The sequence below is a fragment of the Alosa sapidissima genome, chromosome 1 (assembly GCF_018492685.1).
Source record: "Alosa sapidissima isolate fAloSap1 chromosome 1, fAloSap1.pri, whole genome shotgun sequence".
NCBI classification, from domain to species: domain Eukaryota; kingdom Metazoa; phylum Chordata; class Actinopteri; order Clupeiformes; family Clupeidae; genus Alosa; species Alosa sapidissima.
In genome coordinates, this window is record NC_055957.1 from 31216113 (window position 1) to 31232611 (window position 16499).

General features: G+C 41.0%; 1 protein-coding gene across 3 annotated transcripts in view; it reads right to left on the reverse strand.

The window, feature by feature from the left end:
- The window catches only part of arhgap10 (Rho GTPase activating protein 10), a 63804-nt gene that overhangs the window by 34210 nt on the left and 13095 nt on the right, over positions 1-16499 (reverse strand). The window contains exons 1-14 of one of the 3 annotated variants that reach the window (XM_042066882.1): positions 14949-15137; positions 14413-14508; positions 14242-14303; positions 12389-12460; positions 11830-11931; positions 9834-9944; positions 7427-7531; positions 6779-6908; positions 3838-3944; positions 3453-3547; positions 2448-2529; positions 2106-2145; positions 942-1010; positions 170-244 (exon numbers count right to left, since the gene is read on the reverse strand). In XM_042066882.1, the coding sequence (XP_041922816.1) occupies positions 170-244; positions 942-1010; positions 2106-2145; positions 2448-2529; positions 3453-3547; positions 3838-3944; positions 6779-6908; positions 7427-7531; positions 9834-9944; positions 11830-11931; positions 12389-12460; positions 14242-14303; positions 14413-14508; positions 14949-15003 (1201 nt within the window). In that variant the 5' untranslated portion in view covers positions 15004-15137. Of the gene's footprint in view, positions 1-169; positions 245-941; positions 1011-2105; positions 2146-2447; positions 2530-3452; positions 3548-3837; positions 3945-6778; positions 6909-7426; positions 7532-9833; positions 9945-11829; positions 11932-12388; positions 12461-14146; positions 14216-14241; positions 14304-14412; positions 14509-14948; positions 15138-16499 lie in introns of those variants that run through there. The other 2 variants (XM_042066873.1, XM_042066893.1) reach the window with 2 other exon arrangements.

A 16499-nucleotide genomic window follows, 5' to 3' on the forward strand; every position in this document is an offset into this window, starting at 1 on the left:
CACTTTTCTGCTTTTTTGCACTTACTTGTACTCTGCACTTACTTATACTCTGCACAAAGACAATAAAATGTAAATAAAAATCTAATCTAATCTAATCTTCACCATCTCCCATAACTCTGTCAAAGAGCCTGAGTATGTTTTCACAAGTAGGCACGTACAGAGCCCTTACCAATCATCAGGCTGAGCAGCTTCTGGACTTTAGAACTCACACCCACCACTCTATACAGGCCCTGGTCATTGATACCTGAGAATAGAGACAAACACATACTGCTCTGGAAAGAAACAACAAAACACATAAAGTAGTTTTAAAAGATCAAACTAAAAATATTTAATATCCAATTAACAAAAAGTATATTAACACTTTACTTGAACCCTCTAATATAAGCCTAATAACCTTTTCATGTGTGCATAGTGTGTGATGCCAACAATTTCAGTAATTGCCATTCACTTGAAAATGTTAGGTTGGTTATGACAGAGGTTATTATGGCTCTCTGAAGTTCAGATTAACATAACAGCCAGTCAAGCTTCCGTCATGAGAAGCTTCCGACTTATTGCCATAACATGTTTATGACAGCGTTATGTCGTTCTCATGTCAGAGCTTCAGAAATAACACAAAAAAATACAGAATAACATAAAAAAAAAAGAATACAAGGTAAAGCCAGTCAGATATATTTTTGGATTAATGTACTGCAAGTGATGGAAGGGAAATGTCATGGCAGATCAACTCTGCCCCCCTGTGTTACTAAACATTATAGCAGATCCCACATCAGATGATGCCCTGTTCAGCTGGAATACCAATGCAAAATATCAGAGACTCATTTATCACAGGGTTATTGAGAAGGCCAGTGTCCAGACACGCAGTGTTGCCTGCTGCAGACCGTTCAGCTGAGTGAGAGGAAGGACATGTGTGGCGTGTGTGTGTGTACAAACAGAGGCCTCACCTCTTTTCTCAATGGCGTTAATGGAGTTCTTTAGAAAGGACACACCAATGTCATCAAGCTGGGCATCAACTGTGAGGACAGACACACATTTGTTTTCATCTTGCCATACCAAGAAACATAAACGATATGATCAAAGACTATAGATAACAGACCAGTATAATTAAGAAAGACAGGTGTCCAAGACACGTCAACAGTGAGAAATTTCAAGTAAATATTCCATAATTACAAGGCAAATTCATAAGCACATATTTATTCTGTTTCAGGACTGTGCTGGACTTGAAAATGCAAATTAGTGACTGCTTTTTCCATAATGTGTAATTACAAAAAATATGATCAACATCAAGAACAGTCACACCCACCAATGTTAATATCTACAGTTTAGAAGTGATGCCTCTTTTTAACTAAGGTGCCGGCTGTGCTTCTACTACACTTCTTGTTCAGCTTGCTTGTCTCAGTGTGCTCAAGCTGTCTGGAAATGTGAATCAAACCAATTGGCTTGGACCAAGCCATCATTACAGCCATTCAACACGTTGCTCCGGAAGGGAGCGGTTGAATTACAATTAGACTTTTAGCCTGAATCACACAGTGATACGCAATTTCAAGCCCATAACATTTTTTGTCACATTCAGCAATCATCTCCTCACGACCGCTAGCTGACCATTCTGTGAGTACATTGTAAAAAACCCGGTCTCTGTAGGCAGCCCAGGCTAAAAAAAACTGGAAACAAACAAATTGCGGGGAGCCTGCTCCCCAAACAAAAACGAAACCCTGGGTGGAATACTGAAGGTAGGGGCGAGCTACCTCTCTGGTGTGTTTCGTCTGGTCCTTGGCTAAAATACAATGTATGTTTTTTTGAACAAAAAAACATCTGCTAATAAATATATATATATGCTAGTAAATATAAACATAAACACAAACAAATGCAACTTTCTGCACAATCCCTGACTGCACCTTTAAAAGACATAAATAACTTCAGCTTTGGGAGCATCTACATGAACCCATCTGGGTCTTTCAGCCTGGTGTCCTCCAGGGGGCGCTACTACAACACTACACACAGACTCTGACAAGACACAGCTTGAGGACTAGGCTGCCCTGACCTCACAGCTGTGGAGTTCTGCAGTATCATGGTCAAATGAGAGATGTGATCAAACATTTTATACTTACTTCCTCTTTCTTTGGAGTATGTTCTGCCCAAATAATGAAACTAAAAGGAAAAACAAAGACTATATATTTAGCCTTTTCTGAACAGAAAACTCATGATCTCCTACTTTCTGTGTTTACCCAATTTGAGAAGATGCAACTCAACATAGTTACTTCAACCACATTAACATTTCTCACACATTAATAGAGCAGAAAATAATTAACTGTGTGTAAACACTGTGATGGAAAGAAACCTCATGCACTCTTCCCATCATCTGTGGCTTTATGTGTTGTAAGTGAAAGTACATTTGAAACATAAGGTGAGTGTCACTGTGTAGGAAGCCTCTGATTGGCTGACAGACTCACAGGCTCTTTTCCTCCCATAGCATGCATCCAGAACTTATGGTCATCTTCTGAGAGGGCCTGGACTGTGACCACTATCCCAGGCCTGAGAATACATAAAACCACAAAATGACAGTCAAAAAAATTATATAATGGAAGCCAAAAGACGGTAAGACAAAAGACAAGTCCATGGCATTAACAGTAAGGTCACTATGTGCAACTGGCTGTGTTCAGAAGAGTAATGAAGGCCACGCTTCTCTATTTTTAAAAGGCAGCCTGAAGCCGCTCTGCTGCTGCTGGTTCCCCAGCATGCCTGGCAGCGCCGAGGGCCAGACGTGCAGCGTGACATGACGCGCACACAGATCTATTACGCTGCTGCCCAGTCATGCATGGCAAAGGGCCCTCAGCAATGTGAACAAGGGTGAACTGACACTAAACACCACACCACACAGACAGCGCTGCCGCTATACAGCATGTGGACTCAGAGCTTAAAACAGCAACGCTAATCTGAAGTCAAATCTATTAGAGTGTCTTCAATATATTAGAGTTGTATTTATACAGTAGGTATAGTTTAAGCATTTAGCAGATGCTTTGGTCCAAAGGGACTTACAAAACAAATTACAATATTACAATAAATCTATATTTTCACAAAGCCTCATGCAACACACTTTCAGGCTGTACTGGAGGACACTGCACAGACACCACACCCTACAGTGTTGATCTATAAGAAATGACACAAGCACAATGATCATGGCTGAGGTAATGATGGTTTACTATGACAGACTATCATTTTCACTTACAACTCCCTATTACAGATGCAAGTCAGACTTTGAATACATAGATCTGACTCTGCAATCAAGCACAATAATGGTTGTAATTGTTGTAATGACTGCCATGTTTGCTGACTTGTGACATTAACCTGTATCCAGGTATTGTTTAAATATCTCTGTTAGAGAATTTCAGTACTGATGAGGATGAACACTTGTACATGATTTAACACCCATATGGATAAGGGACCCCATCACGTACCGGTCTGTAACTTCTAGATCTAAGCAGAAGCGGCGGTCCACTGTATCTGTCGTTTTGCGAAGGCAGGATTTGAGCATCACTGATTCCGTTTCACCCTATGGAGAGATCCATGGGTAAACATGGCAAACAAGACCAACTACCACAATGCTGATAAAAAAAAAAACTAAATTTTAAAAACAAAACAAAAAATATCTAAACACATAAACATGCAAAAAAACATGCTCAAATATAGACCCTTTCAAGAGAGTTCCATTATCAGCATCATAGTTGGCCCCACAAGGCTTCCGTTTTAACATTAGAAGTAGATTGGGTAGATTGGGAACCAAATAGAACGTTCAAGCATTGTTTTTGTTTTTATTGTTGAAAGGGTCTATAGTCTTCTCACCGTCTTGCCTCCTGACTTGTGGTCAAAGGTGACCATGTGTAGAATCTTCTGCTCTTTGATAAACGTGCAATAGCGCTTCACCCAGCTGGAGCCAAATGGTGGAGGACCTGGTTCAGAGAAGTGTCACTTTAACACATTCAAAGTGTATATTGCAAAAAAGTGGCACATTGTCTGGGGGGGACAGTGCCCAAACCACAATCAGGTGCAAGTGCCCACGGGGCCCGGGTTCGAGTCCACCCTGGGTCATTTCCAAAACTCAACCCATTTGCTTCATGTCAGTTTCTTCACTAACAATGTTACGGTATCTGCACTACAATGGTACTGTTACCACACTGCACATAGCTGTACATACTGAATATCCATATTTATTCTGTTTTTGTCATAATATATTATGTTAATACACTGCATATATATCTATCTATCTATCTATCTATCTATCTATCTATATATTCTTACTACTATTATATTGTTACTGCTACTACATTGCACATATCTGTACATGTCATTCATACATTGTTCATATCACATAGCCATATTTATTCTGCTCTTATAAAGTAACTGCTAATACACTGCACATATTTATATCTAATTTATAGTGCTCTAAACCACCTGCTGTCAACCAACTGCATACTACTGCCTAGTGCCTACACTGCACTATATTTCTTTTCCTGCCTATGCACCACCTGTCTATACTTTGTATATCATATTGCACTTTTCTGCTTTTTTGCACTTCTGGTTAAACACAAACTGCATTTTGTTGGCTTTGTACTTATAGTCTGCACAATAACAATAAAGTTGAATCTAATATAATGTAATCTAATCCTTTCTGAATGAAGGCAAAAAGCCCAAATTATATACTTTAAAAAAGTGTCATATTGTGACAGACAAAGTCTGTCTGAACAGTGAAAACTTAATTGTCAATTTGACAATGTCAACTTAGTCTGGTCTGCAAACTACAGTTTTGACTTGAATCGCACCGGACTATAAGTATTTAGAAATTTATTTCACAAGAACCAAGACCAAGAACAGACAGAGACTATGTATCTGGACACATAGAAGAAAAAAGACTGAGAAGGAGTGAAATGAGGTGAGCTGGGAGATAAAGGCCGATTTACAATTTAATAAAGCAAGTTACAAATAATTCATTGAACAAAAATGCTGATGTGGTATATGCAAACTTATCTAGAAATGTGGAGAATCCAATGCAATCAAGCATTTTGGGCATGTGGAGGCACGGAGTGAACGGCTGCAAGCTAAGGCATTAACAAGCAGCCAACAGGGCGCGACGGTAATTGTAAAGCACTTTACAAAAGATTCACTTAACAAAAATGATGATGTCGTACATGAAAATGTAGCTAAGAATTGGCATTTTGGCCAATGTCTACGCACAAGCCGGCAGCAGACCTAATGCTTGGCAGGGTACCCCCGAGAGCACAAGAGAGAAAAAAAGATGCACTTTTAAAAGAACGCGCAAACTTTCAATGACGCTATAGGCTATTAAGGACTACCCTTATTTTAGAGACTGTTTACATGTCTTTCTTAACCAGTATGTACATTTAATCTGAAAAGGCAAGTTATTCAAATCACCCAGAATGTGACTAGACGTCCTAGTTTAACCGGGACAGTCCCGATTTTGAATTGCGTGTCCCGAGTCCTGAAGCCTATCGGAACGCTAAAATGTCCCAATTTACACCAATCACTATTTAAGTGTGGTCTTATTACAGCCCGATCATTAACTAAACCCATGTAGAAAGACTATAGCCTAAAGCGTCCGACGTATGATATCGATAATGTGTGTGCGCGCCGCGCGTGTCAGTCAATCGTAACGGTCTGCATATTAATCATTGCAGCCAACCTTTTAGGTGCATCTCTGTAAACAATTGCAATGCCTCCTCATATGCCTCATTTTAACGGTTAGGACAATGCAGAAGATAAAGTCATCATCATTCTCAAAATAACCTGTGTCTGTGAGTTTTGTTTTCAAATGTTTCCATGCATGTCTGGATAACGGGTGAGGAATGTTTAGGAGGCAGACTATCATAAATCCACAAATTATGGCTGTTTTCTTTTTATTTATTTAGACTGCGCAAAGCACAGTATTTGCGGTAGGCTTCTATTTCTTACGCGGTGCTTTATTGTGAGACATGCGTTTCGTTTGGAGCAGCATACCAGGCTATGTAAAGCAGATGTTCGGTTTGGTTTGGAATTTAATTTACGTTTGGACTGTTTAATTATATTGCTAAATGTTGGGACTGATGGCCACTGCAATCTGGGTATTTGATGGTTCACTATTAAGTTTCAAGTAATTGAAAGAGTGTCGGGATTTCCACCCGCTTATTGCGAGACAAGGCATCCGCTTTCATTCATTCATGGAACATAATGGAAACCTTATTGCATAGCCAAATAGGTCTATGATAGCCTGAATTGAGTTTTTTTTTTTAAATTATGTATGATTTACTTTTTTATAAAATTCGTAGGCTGGAATGCCTCACAGCATTCCAGCCTACTGTGTTTAAATGTAGGCTAATGCTTCAGCCTCTGGCAAGCTCAGAAGGGGGCGACTTGAGAGCGACATGTTGGAGACCCACGGTGTAGGACAATGACTTTTCATTGGCAACAGTATTAAACCAACCAACAATGTAAAATATTAAGAAGAGCTCTTTTATGAGTTAAATCGAAACAATGTAGATTATCTATAATTATCTGAGGCCCTATAATCCTGGCCATAATTTGAGGATTTAGGTATGCACCTATGTTTCAGGCATAGGGCAAGCACTAATCTCTGACTGAATTGCGCAGAACTTGTGCACTTGACAAGCCAAACTATGAAAAAAAAAAAAGTGTGACTTACAGTCCGGATGTCAATGTTAATGACGTCTAAAGCATCAGTATGATGACTGCTTGTCTCTGAGTATGGTGTGAATAGTGTGTTTGTGCATACGTTTCTCCTGCACGAAGAGGTAGCCCTCACTGCTGATGGGGCTGGTCTGCCTGTGCTCCTGAGGAGTCTCCTTAGTCCTCTTCATCAGCTCATATACCTCTGAGCGTGTGGCCTCAAAACGACTCCTCGTCTGCCCAAGCACACAAATACACACACACACACAAACGTCAGCACAAATAGACACACACACATAAACACACAATCATGCACACGCACACACACACAAACGCGCGCACACACACACACACACACACACACACACAGGAAAGGAAGTGATGCCACCGGGCCTTCAAAATGCATGGGTTGAACACAATGGAAGGTCAGATGGAAAGCCAAGCCTTGAGTTTGCGCTTGGAAAAGTTTCCATCTCATTATTGGAGGGTCAGAGGGCCACTCAGGGGTGTCTGAAGTTAGCGAATGAAACAAAGCTACTGGTGCCACAGGAGGATCCTAATCCTGCAATCTGACCAAGCCAATCACTGATTTAATATTACAAACAAAGACATACAGGCACGGCACTTCAGTTAATGCATGATGGGGGGGGGGGGAGGGGGTATTATCACAAACAACGGAGAGCACTTTAGAAACCGCTCTCATTGTGCGTGGGATATCCCACCTAAAGACAGTCCTCATAAAGACATGACTCACATTCTGTATATTGATCTGTAGGGCTCTTTTGTAATGGTCAAAGTCCTTGGCCAGCTCATAACCCTGGTGGTAGAATGTGAAGACGGTCTGAAAAAAAGCCAGCATCTAGACAGAGAGAGAGAGACAAATAGAGAAGTGGGGGTGGTGGACAGGGGAGGGTAGAGAGAGACAAAGGGGACAAGAGAACCACAGAAGTTTAAGTACACTAGAAAATAAATCATGTCCTGGTCAGCAAGCTACATAGGCTATGATCAGGCATGGAATTTCACCATTTTATGGGCAAGGCCACTTGGCCTTCAGTTGGGCATATTTGGTGGGGGGCACAAAGGCCACATGTCAGGGCACCAAGGCCAAAGTTAACTATACAGTAGTAGGCTATAAAAATGATCAAAGTTGTATAGCCTATTCACTGCAGTAGACCTGCATCACTGTATGAAACATTACAAAAACATGAAACAATATATTACATAGAACTGCAAATCATCTGATCATCTCATATTTACAGATATCTAATCTATATTTAACATTTATTTTATATTTGGCCTGTTATGAAATCATGTATTGAACAATTTAAGCACAGTTCAGCTTTAAGAAACTAAAATAGCCTAGATGCATGCTTAGCATTTTGTGATCATTAAGGCTACTTTCACAAACTCTTAGTCAGCTGTCCTCTGATTTACCGATATCTAGGCGATATTTGTAACATTTATTTTGTATTTGGCCCATTATGAAATCATGTGGAACAATTTAAACACATTGTAAAACTTAAAGCCCAAATTTGGAGACATCCATCCATGTTGAAATGTACTGCAAATTCAAAACTGGATTACTCTGGAACGACTAACTGTACAGGGGACTGCTTTACACCTTTGTGTTCGGTAAGGTCTGCTGTTTATTCTGATATATGGTTTGTCACGTGCTAAACGAAGGGTTCGTGAAGTATTGCACCGAGAGGAATAGGTAGGGAGATGGACGCAAAACCTTCAGTAGAATTTATGATTAAACTGAATTATATTATTCACTTTTCTCGCGAACCGTTCACCACAGCAATTCGCGGCTAACATCGTTTAAAAGCTGAGAAAAAGCTCTTTCATGTGATAGGCCTACTTGTGATGTCTGTGTGAGGAGTAGGCTACTTCGCGAGTAGTTCTACTGAGAAGAATGGGTGAATTTGGACACACTTTCTTTCTTGCGCTGTCACTTTCTCCACTGCGTAAAAGACTAAATTAATTTGTGCTGTGAATGCTAAGATTATTTTGACAGGCCATAGGCTAAATAAAAATCGCTATTAGTAGGCTAGGACGCAAAGCAGAATATTGAAAGAAGGGCACCAAGGCCACCGTGGCCTGTAAACCTCTGATTTTCAAAGGGACATCACGGCCAACGCGAGGGGCAACGACGTGAGTCTACCCTGAGTGAGACCAAAATAAGTGTTCGAAATAAAACTTCAGGCTACTGTGTTCTCCTGATAACGTGAGTGGAATGGATTTAATGTGGACGCGAACATAAAAAGACGCAGAGTGGCTAAATGATACAGTGCAGGTTTTGCGGTGAAAATGTTCGCCTTTTAAAATCAGGTGTAGCCTAATCCAAATCGCAATTAAAACCATCAATTAGACAACAGAATCAGTAGGGTATCAGTTTTGCTTCATTGTACCAGGCCTACTGTATGTCAAAAGCAGGCTCAGATGAAGCTGGGAAGGATTAAACACACGGTTCCAACACCGTGGTAATCAACCGTGATAATTATGATATTTCAAAAGAAAACGGTAATTGTTATCACGGTTTATCATTATACCGCTAATCGTTACATCCCTAGATGTGATACTTTGTGATGTCTGTATAATGAGTAGGCTACTTCGCAAGTAGTTCAACTGAGGAGAATGGGTGAATTTGGACGCACTTTCTTTCTTGCCGCGCGCTGTCACTTTCTCCACTGCGTAAAAGACTAGATTAATTTGCGCTGTGAATGCTTATTATTATTATTATTATTATTATTATTATTATTAAGATTATTTTGACAGGCCATAGGCTAATAAAATACGCTATTAGTCGGACGCAAACCAGAATGTTGAAATAAGAGGGCACCAAGGCCACAGTGGCCTGTAAACCTCTGATTTTCAAAGGGGTATCACGGCCGACGGCCATAGCCGCCGTGAAATTCCTACCCTGGCTATGATGTAAGAAATAAATCATTAATGGCATTTCAATAGAATTGCTCATCTCTGTATTCATTGCATTGACTGAACAACTGGTGGAGCTGTGAACTCCGGCTGTGTAACCAATGATGGTGACTAGGGCAGCCCGGTGCAACACAAAGTGGTTATTGATTCAGGACACGAAAGCTGCCCTAGACTGCTGGCTGCCAATAGGCCATGACATGATTATTTGGCACAGTGAACCTTACCGGCTCTACACACTCAAACTTCTTCCGCTCCTGGATCTCCTGCAGCTTGCACACGTACTCCAGGGACAGTTCCTGGAAGTGCTGCCGGTTGGTCTCCACCTGAACGTCAGCCTGAAGGGCGAGAGGAGACAGTCTCAGGGCCAGGTGACAAGAGAGGGAGCACAGGTCATCTTCCACAACACCCTCAAGTTTGATCTGCCAGAAACACCTTTCATTGTTATTCTAACAGTCCTCTCAGACTGGAGCCGTCATACCCTCACAACTCTTTGGCACTCCCATAACTTCGGAAGGTGGAGGCTTTTCAAAGTGTACACAAATGACTGATGAGTTTATACCACTCATCCACCACTTTAGTCAAAAGCTTGTCCTTGAAATATGTGAATAGTTCCTGAACAAAAACTCAATGCTACTGACAGAATTGTCGTGTTGCCATGTTAACACAGGAAATAAACTGGCTAATGGATTGGGTGTCTGGGCCCTTCAGCATACAGGTGACAACTTCAAAGCGTGTTTATAGAATGTCCTCAAAAGGGAAATGATGTCACTCTCTAAATCAGTGTTACTCATTGCGCGGCTCGTCAAGCTATTATTGGTGGCTCGCATGCAGCTTTGGCGAGATTTCGCCAAATTTGGTTTTACTTATTTTGAGTAGGCCTAAACTGTTCGCCAAAGGCCATCATCTCTGGCCCCAGCTTGATAAAAACAAAAGTACTGTAGGCTCTGATTTAGCCTAGTCTACTACTGTATGACTTCAACGAGGTGATCTTTAGTTTCGTTCTGCTTACAGTATCTCACTGCCACTTGCATCGCCTTTGAATGCAATCCGCTGCCCTGTTTACCTGTCACCTTGTGGTGATAAGAATACATTTCATGCAGCTGCGTGTATCTTTTACTGTCTATGCGTGTATCACGGAAAGCGCGAATGTGCTATGTGGCCATTTCTAAATGGGACCCACTGTAGGCTGTGGTAACACAGCCAATATATTTTTTTAAATGTGCTTTATAAACATACAATACTGCACTACAAAAACGCAAACATCTGAATTATACTTCTTCCTTCACCCAAATAATGAAGGTGAAAGGAAGTTATTAAGCATTGGCTGTATATATTTAGCTGTTTTGGATGTGTTATTTTTTTTTGTGGGATATTTGTATGTAGAAATGCACATTTGCAAAGGTGAGTTAGTATGTTGTCTTAAAAGTGGCTCTCTTTTTGATTTTGCACTGCCAATGTGGCTCTTGTGAAAAAAATAGTGAGGATCACTGCTCTAAATGATCTTCTTAATATCAAAACATCTCTTTCTACTTGACGCATCATAGGTGTGGCAGCATTTGGGCAACCAGACAAGACCCTAGAGTATCATGACACACTAAACTGAAGTCTCCTAGCTGTGTGATCTGAAGACTACATTGAAACAAGACCAAACCACCTGATAAGATCTCAGCCTTCACTCCAAAACATGTCATTATGTTTTGCAGTAAAAATATGTCAACAGCTTTAAGGGTTTCCTGTGCTTTGTGTATACACTACATGGGTTGGCCTTACAAGGTCATGTTTGAACATGGATGACCTATAGGAGCCCTGGGAGCACAGTTGCAATAGGGCTGGCAGATGGTTTAACTGCTTCAAATGTCTGAGTTAGGTCTACAGTAGGCTTTTGCTAGGGCTAGCTGCAGTAATGCTCTGGAGGCAGGCCAAGTCCTTTCCGTTGCTATCAGAACGTTTTTGTTTCAACATTCCGTGCTGGGCGACAAGAGTATGATATGTGGACGGCTTGTGTTAGTTCCAAAAACACAGTCTTGCATGACCTTGGTAAAAAGGAAGTCTGGCTAATATTTCAGGAAGCCTGATAATTAGAGAGCTGTAGAATGATTTAAAGGTGTCAGTGTTTCTATTTGATATTTCAATCAAAATAGATCAGACCAGACACATATTGTGGTTCACAACCAAAGGTTGTCGCTGCCAGTGTGGCAACAAAACAAGGGGAAGAGCTACCTCTTGTAAATGAGGTTCCTTTTTCTTTGCAGACATGTTCAAAAGCTTCTCCAGAGAGCTGTAGTACTTTTCGGTCTCTTTCTCATACCTCTTTCTTTCTGTCTGAGAGAGAGAGAGAGAAAACAAATATTAAAACGTGACTATGTTCTGCATTAAGGGCACTATGCCTCTCAAGACTCTGAAGTGGAAAATTAAGCTGAGACACTTTTTTTTCTGGCATGACTAATATGAAATGTTTTGCAATTTTGTAAATAAATCATCAGATTAGATACTGGAAAGTCAGACTACAAACGCAATATTGTTGCCTTTATGTGATGCAAAATTAAATATATTGAAAACAACTGTAAAGAGTAATATCTTGACAACAGCTGCAAAACGTGTGAACTAAATATGTAGGTCCTCAGGTCATTTTCTTTTCATAGACAAGAAATATTTTCTTCTAAATAATTTTGGTGTATCAAACTTGGTGTTCATCAGCATGTTTTCATCCCAGTCACGACTAATTTCTCCCAATGGACATCAAACCATCAAGTATATTCAAATGGAGGCAGAGAAGCACCTTTGCTGCACCAAGATGGTCTTTTCGGAACTTCTCTAGTGGCTTCATTAGCGTCTCTGTGATGTTTTGCATCTGTGGGAACAGAAGTCGAATATTAGCTCAAAGGCCAAACCACAATTAATTGTATAAGGGAAAAGCAGTCCCTGGCTAGTGTCAGGTTACAGTGGAAACTCTGGAGTGTCCAGATGACAAAGCTTGACATAAATGCCAAAACATATTGTGCAACGGAATGAATGACTCAGCAGGCACAGTATGCGGCCACAGCATTGAAACGCCATGGTCTGTATTTAAGTGTCATTAAACACACAACAAGCTAATCTACCTGATAAAACTGGATTTTAAATGTCAAACATATCTCGAGAAGACTGAAGTAGTATGACCATAATGGGGTCTGTGTTATTATATTAGAATATTATTACAATAATGTTGATTATGCACAACAGTGTGAGTACATATGACTGTGTTAGGGGTACTATGCCTTTAAGTATGACATTTTATTATACAAATCTACTAGGCTAGATTTTCAAAAACTATTTAACTCTCTGTAAACCCAGATTATTCTTATATTGAAATCCTGGCGTGAGATTAAGTGAGTAGTGCTATCAGTGTCCCAGTTCTGTTCTGTTCTGAGATGCAGGCTACTTAAGAAAAAAAATATTGTCTTTGTTTCTGGTCATCTGTGCCATTTATTATCTGATCACCCACCCATACTTCAATTACCTATCATTTCATAGACAGGGCAAGATGCATGGTGGCCCCTAAAATCCAGGAGGCTTGAATTAGTATGACACAGCAGGCAATGCTCCAAGTCTGTCACAGATGCACTAAAGCCAATTTGATTACAGGCTAAATCATGCGCAAGATCCTCCACACAAACAGGGTGGCTCAGTGCAATGCTCAGGCGAGTGCACACACAAAGAAGTACATTCTCTGTGAATTCCTTAAAAGTCACACCATTTCCATGGAATTCCTACAAAAAAAAAACAGCCCTTATTTAAGGTCAACCTATGTCATGTTCCACTAGATGCTAAAAAAACGCTACTAATTACTCAACCCACTGTGCCTTGCACTGTGTCACTAACTGTCGACTGCTCCCATTGTGTAACAGCCACAGTGTCGAAGCCTGTTCAAGGTGTGTGTTACAGTTTCAAATTAGAAGCCTGGGGTCTGCTTCCGTTACCATATATTTTCGAGGAGTCATGTCAACACGTTGTTTCAGGAGCATGGAAAGGAGGGGTGAGATTTGAGCACATTTGACCCTTTCATTCGCAATGCTTAGACAAGCTAGGCCAGATGGCATGATAACTATAAAGTTCCAAACAGACCCCAAAAAAATTATCATTGAATGTAGATGGACAGTACCTATTCCCCAGTGTTCTAAAATAGCTCAATAAAACTAAGGGACGATGAACTTAAGCGACTGTACAAGACTTACATATGCAAGAGCAAGACCTCCCCCACCATGCCATCTATTTCCTGTTGCCACACAGACAGTAATTTTACTGAGCACTACACGTCACAGAGGTGTCTACACATGTTTTTTGGAATGACTCTTTTGCAGAGACCGCAATGTTCACTGTGGTGACATGTCGGGTATGACTGTATTGGTTATTGAGCTGATTTTTTTTTGTTCTGCATCTTAACACCTATGTTTGTGTATATGTGTGTGTGTGTGTGTGTGTGTGTGTGTGTGTGTGTGTGTGTGTGTGTGTGTGTGTGTGTGTGTGTGTGCAAGAGACCCATAGACAGTGCCTCCACCTCTGTTGCAGCAGTTTGAGTGTTTCTTAGGGCATGCTGAGGTGCACTAAGCACTGCAGTGAGTGTCTGCAGGTCTGGGCTGGCGCTTGTCTCACCATCAGCTCTCTCTGGTCCTCCAGGTTCCTCAAGAAGGCGGAAAACTCCTGCAAAGACTCATCTATTCACACACACACACACACACACGCACACACAAACATCATGTGGTAGAAAAATAAAAACACACCCCCTTCATTCTTGAGGAGTAAGATTTGTGGAATTTTACTCACCAATGCATTTTTCATCATCTGTCTTTGCATCACCGATGTACTCAAAGCGAAACTCTCCCAGAGACTGGGCAAACTTGCGCTGCGCTAGGCTCAACTCTGAAAGAGGCAATAAAAGTACACACACACAAAAGTCAGATGTCAAGAATACTGCCAATGCCACCACACCATTACATGTCCAACATGCATAAAATAGTCCTAGACTGTCTGCAATAGCAGAAGAAATCGCACACCTCCTGGACTACATGCAGTGGCTAACTTGGACCTCCTTAGGTCTTAGTCTTGAAATGGCACATATACCAGACAATATTACTGGGGTAGAAAGCATCCAGTGGGATATTATACTCTAAAATACTGGAAAAAGTGTCATCTGTGTTTTTGTCTACATGTGTTGGCCCAAACACTTCAAGAAGCACTTCCTTTTCAAATCCAAACAATCTGTCTGTCAATGTATTAAGCAGGGGTGCCATATTTGGATTATGCATGTGGATAAAACTATGGAAGATAATCAGTAACATGTGTCACAGCATTTGAATTACCATCTATACTTTGTTCCAGACGGCCTGTTGAAATCTGATGAGTGTCAGTTTTCATAACAAGATGATCTAATCACCGTCAATATAATTTGGCCTTAAGGTAATTAGCGACCCATAACAAGATAGACATGGCCATAACCACATTGCTTTCAGATCACAGTAACAACAGTGAAAAAGCACGGGATGGCTCCTTCTTGCTCGCTGTATTCGGTTGGGAAAGGAAAAACAACAAAAGAATCCTGCTGATTACAGTGCGAAAATGTTTACAAAAGGCTGAAACCGGTAGGAGATAGGTCAAATAGGCTCTATGGAACACTTCCACACCCAAACACACACACACACACACACACACACATCCTGTAAGAACAGAGAATGAGCAATGTCACATCCTGCTAGCTCTGGAAGTGTATAAGATTCATGAGGAATGGCTGGGAAGTACCATTCACTAAGACAGGTGGCAGAAGCAGGGCTTCCAGGACGACACACAGCTGTCATAAAAACAGGGTCAATTACGCTCTCAAGTGCTGCTATGTTTGAGGAATAATCCTCTTGTTAAACCTGACACTAGGTCACGGTCGAGTTTATAAAATACATTAGTCTACATGACAATAATCAGAACATCTAGTGGCTTAATCATCTACTAAAACAGCAGCCACCAGGCCAGAGACGCCCTCAAAAGTACAGTACATGACAGCAGAAGACAGGGGTGGGGTCACATGCAGATTAGATATACATCAAGCACAGTTAAAATTCACATGCTGAGGGAAATAACCATCAAATACTTTCACTTCCACTTCCATCAGCGGTCAGACTGTATGTTGAAATCACTGAATGGGATGACAATAGGCCCAACAGGGAGCATGACTGCATTTTGTGGTAGCGCAAACACAGCGGTTTAAGAGCAGTGTAAATTACACTGTAAAATGTTCAACCACTAAGTCATTATGCTCTAAACACAAGCACGTTTGTCATGACAGAATGTGTCCCACAGGCACACGTTGCTGGAATATCTCCTACATTAATATCCAAAGGGTCAGAGGTCAGCTGGAAAATGTGAGCTCACGCTCTCTCCACTGGGGAAAAAAAAACATTTTCACTTTAAGGTCAAGGAGGCCATTCTCCATATCAGAGCTGTAATCAGTGTCAACACAAACATTCATTTTCTGCACAACCGTTACACAGTCTGTTCATTTTACTACTTACTGAAATGGCTCAAATCAATTCCACAATCTATAACTGCAGCACTAGGATCATAACTTCAGACAAATGACAAATGAAAGACTCTGCGTGCCGTGGAGTTCATCTGAGTAACATTGAGAGAGAGAAGTCTGTGAGAGGCCAGAGGAGCTCTTGGTGTGGGAGAAACTTAACCCTGAGATGAGGCTCACTCTGGGGAGTCCCTGGAGGAGGCCCTCTCTTAAGCAGCCAGGGGCTTGGGGTATTTTAAGACCCAGAGCTAGGAGTTCCAGGGTTGAGCTCTCATGTGCAGGCAAAGGCTGAAGGGGGAAATCTGAGATGCGGAAATATTTCCTCTTTTGATCCTACACAGTCGGA